This window comes from Athene cunicularia (assembly GCF_003259725.1).
Source record: "Athene cunicularia isolate RWA chromosome 13 unlocalized genomic scaffold, athCun1 chr13_part1, whole genome shotgun sequence".
In the NCBI taxonomy this organism is placed as follows: domain Eukaryota; kingdom Metazoa; phylum Chordata; class Aves; order Strigiformes; family Strigidae; genus Athene; species Athene cunicularia.
The window spans coordinates 9,820,072-9,823,635 of NW_020799117.1; the positions used below are offsets into that span (position 1 = coordinate 9,820,072).

Here is a 3,564-nt window from a genome sequence, read left to right on the forward strand (position 1 = left end):
GGCACGGCACGGCATGGCACGGCACGGCAGGGCAGGGCACCCCTTCCCCGGGGACACCGAGGCACAGGTTGGGGACAGGGGAACCCGGGTGTCCAGGCGCAGGGCCCCTGCCTGCAGCCGTGGAGCAGCAGCCCCGGTGCAGGTGCCCGCCCTGCCGTGCCGTGCCCACGGGAGAAGGGCGAGAGCAGCAGCGAGGGCTGAGGCTCACCCGTGGGCAGCAGTGGGGGCTGCCCCACTCGAGTGCTGTGCTGCTGGGTGGGCAAGGGCAGAGGGGCAGGTCCTTCCCCAGAGCCACCCCTGGCCCAGCGCTGCCGTGGGCCCTTCCCCTTCCCTGCAGCATCTGTGGCAGCCGGTGCCAGGCCCTGGTGTGGCTCCTGCACCTCGGTGAGTGTGACCCACACCAGCTCCTGCCCCAGCTCCTCTGACCAGGGCCACGGGCCCTGCTCTCACCGCGCATGAGCTACACAGTGCTGACGGCTTCACCGGGCTGCCAGCGACCCTCGGGCTCTGGCAGGCAGCCCCCCGACCACTGCACCCCACGACCTGGCACCCCAAGTTGCTGCATCCCATCAGAGCCCCAGAACCAGCGCCTGGCTGGGCAGCGGTGCCTCCGTGGTGCGGGCAGGACGGCGGGCAGGGCTGGCGTGCGCCGGCGGCCGGGAGGCTGCCGTGCCGGCTGTCAGCGCGAGCGCGCGGCAGACGCAGCCCGCCCAGGGCTGTTTGTTCTGGCTCGGTGCCACGCAGGGTTGGCACTACATCAAACCGTGCAGAGCCTGGCAGGTGCTTGCAGGAGGGGACCAGGGTGCTGGCAGTGCCACCAGGGGCTGGGCAGCCCTGGAGTCACCCTGCCCGGGCACCTCACAGCTGTGGGTACGGGTGAGTGCCTGTCCCACCTGGGTGGCCATCAGTGCCCAGGACCACCCCGCGACCGGTGCTGGTGCCCGAGGGATGATGGCACAGGGACTGTGCACTCTGAATGCCCCACCGTGCCCTATCCTGCACCTAGGGGTGCACCCTCAGTCCCAGCACCCCTCTGGCTGTCGGCACATCGCTGAGTCCATGTGTCAGGCTGGGGTGAGCTGGCTCCAGACTGGGCATGCTGGGATTTCACGTAGTCAGGCCCGGTTGTCCAGTACCCCTTGGCCCTGCAGGCCATCCGCTCTTTGGGTGCTGCTCCCATGTGGGTGTCAGGCAGATCACAGCTCATCCTGCCCCCCCGCCCAGGCCCTGCCCTGCCCAGGACTCCTGCCCACAGGATGGGGGTCTCAGGTCCCAGCTCCCTGCACCAGCCCTTGCTGCCGCAGGGCTGTGGAGTGCCGGGGCTGCTGTCACCACCGTGTGCCACCCATGGGTGGGAGGGGGGGAGGTTGAGGGGCTGGACCCTGCCACCCAGGACTGTTGTCTGGGGAGAGGGGCCTTCCCAGCCCCCCTCCTGTCTCCCCTCCCTGCTCTGTTGGGGACGCAGGGCTGAGGGTGACCTTGACACTCCTCCTGGCGGGGCCAGGACTCGACAGGAGCTTTTGCTCTTCACTGTCAGTTAAAGGAGAGCCTGGAAAGCCACTTGGCTCCCCAGGCTCTGGACCCCAGCGACAGCCCCAGCATGTGGGATTGGGCCAGTCCTGTCGCCCCTACCACCATCCCAGTGCCAGGCTGGGCAGGGGGAGCCCCCTGTCCCCCACCGAGCCAGGGCCAAGTTGGGAGACTTCCCAGGCAGCGGGGTTGCTGCTGACTGGGGCTGGCACGTCTTACCATGGCATCCCATGGGCAGGCTGGGTCAGGGGGGGCTGTGGGGCTCAGTGGGTGCCTGGGACTGGTGGGGAGCAGAGTTCTGTGTGTGCCATAGGGCTGAGAGGGAACCAGCTCCATGGGTGCCTGAGGAAGGGTGCCCAGCACTGGGTGCCAGGGTCAGTAGCCCCCAGGCAAGCAGGGGTGATCCTTGGGGATGGGCTGCCAGCCCCGGCACCGTTGTCCCCAGACCCCGGGCACAGGGCAGCGTGAGCCAGGCTTGGGCATGTCTGGGGCCATGCAGCCCCCTTAGTGGGCGCTGGTACCGTTGGGAGTCCTGCCCACCCTGGCACATGCTAATTGCATGTAATGGGGAGAGTGTTATCAGCTCAAATCCGTAATTAGGCAGCTCCATTGTCATGCAAACCCGCCTGACTAATTCATTCATAACAAGCGCTCGCTTAATCAGCGCCCAGACGCTGCCACGCGCTCGCAGGGAGACCAGCACCCTCCGGCCCCCGCCACCCCCACCCAGTCTCTCCCGTGGCTGTGGGGTTGGCACACGTGGGGCACACACCTGGGGGTTCTGGACAGCAGCCATCACGTGGGGACACACTGGGAAATTGGGGACACGGTCCTGGGGCAGGCAGGGGTACCCCTGGGGGGCACTGTGCCCGCTGGAGCACTGGGGACGCATCAGTCAGCACTCTGTGCCCATCATCACATCGCCCCCGGTGCTCGCCACGTGCCAGACTGGCCGGGAGCCGGGTCGTGCTGCCCATGTTGGCATCTGACCCTGCTGGCTCCCTGCCCGGCCAGGGCTGGCACCAGCACCTGCCTGGCGTCACCATGGGGGCTGTGTGGGGCGGGGAGGTGGGTGCAGGGGGAGTGTTTGACGATGCCCAGATGCTCCAGGTGAGCGATGGGGCAGCCACAGGCAGCTGGGCAGTGCTGGGCGATGCCACAGCCCCTGGCTGGGGGTGTCCCAACAACAGCACCAGCTCATCACGGCGCAGAGCCAGCCTCTCCCCGCAGGATGGTGCCCGGCTCAAAGCCTCAGACAAGCTTTTTGATGGTGGCAAGTCATGCCAGCTCCCCTCCTCTGTGCCCTGCAGAGAGCAGAGGGCCATCAGCGGGGACCCCTGTGTGCAGGACAGTGGGCAGGGCTGGCACCCCCAGACTCCCCTGAGCACAGCCTAGCATCCTCTGCCTGACGCCCATCCTTCCCTCGTTTAGGTGGGTGCAATCAGCAGCAATTATTGCTTTAATTACCTGCTGCTGGGGCGCAGGCCGAGCGCCGGCGAAGTGCAAGGAAATCTTTCATGTTAATAGTGTGCCAGGCCTGGCGCGGGCACGATGGATGGGACGCCAGCTGGGATGGAAACTACTGGCTGCAAAGCCCGCAGGGATTTGGGGAGGTCCCCGGAGGGGGGCACAGCAGCGGAGGCAGATGCTGGCATCGAGGTCCCCACGCTGCCACAGGGGCCCCCAGGGCAGCAGGCATCACGCAGGGGTGAGGGCAGGGGATGGGGGCAGAGGGAGGCTGGGGCAGGGATGGCTCGATGCCCTCCGGGATGGCCGGTGTGTGGGTCCCACCTGGGCAGCACTGTTCGGGGCAGACCCGTGCCACCTCCCAGTTGGGAGACCCGTTCTCCCAGTGCAGGCAGCTGCCTGCTCCCTCCCGGGGGCAGCTGTGCCAGGCGGACGCACACCGGCGTGCCGGTGCCGGGGCTGGTGCTGCGGCAGCCGCCGGCGGGCAGCCTCTCCTCGCCAAGAACACGCTGACCTTCCCGGCGTCTCCCGCAGCAGGCACCGAGGCGCTCGGCGTGCTGCTCTCAG

General features: G+C 68.0%; 1 protein-coding gene across 1 annotated transcript in view; it reads left to right on the forward strand.

Moving 5' to 3' along the window:
• The first annotated feature begins 2,574 nt into the window (after positions 1-2,574).
• UNC5A (unc-5 netrin receptor A) overlaps positions 2,575-3,564 on the forward strand; it is a 9,736-nt gene continuing 8,746 nt past the window's right edge. The window contains exon 1 of the mRNA XM_026858520.1: positions 2,575-2,640. Within this exon, the coding sequence (XP_026714321.1) occupies positions 2,575-2,640 (66 nt within the window). The remainder of the gene's footprint in view (positions 2,641-3,564) is intronic.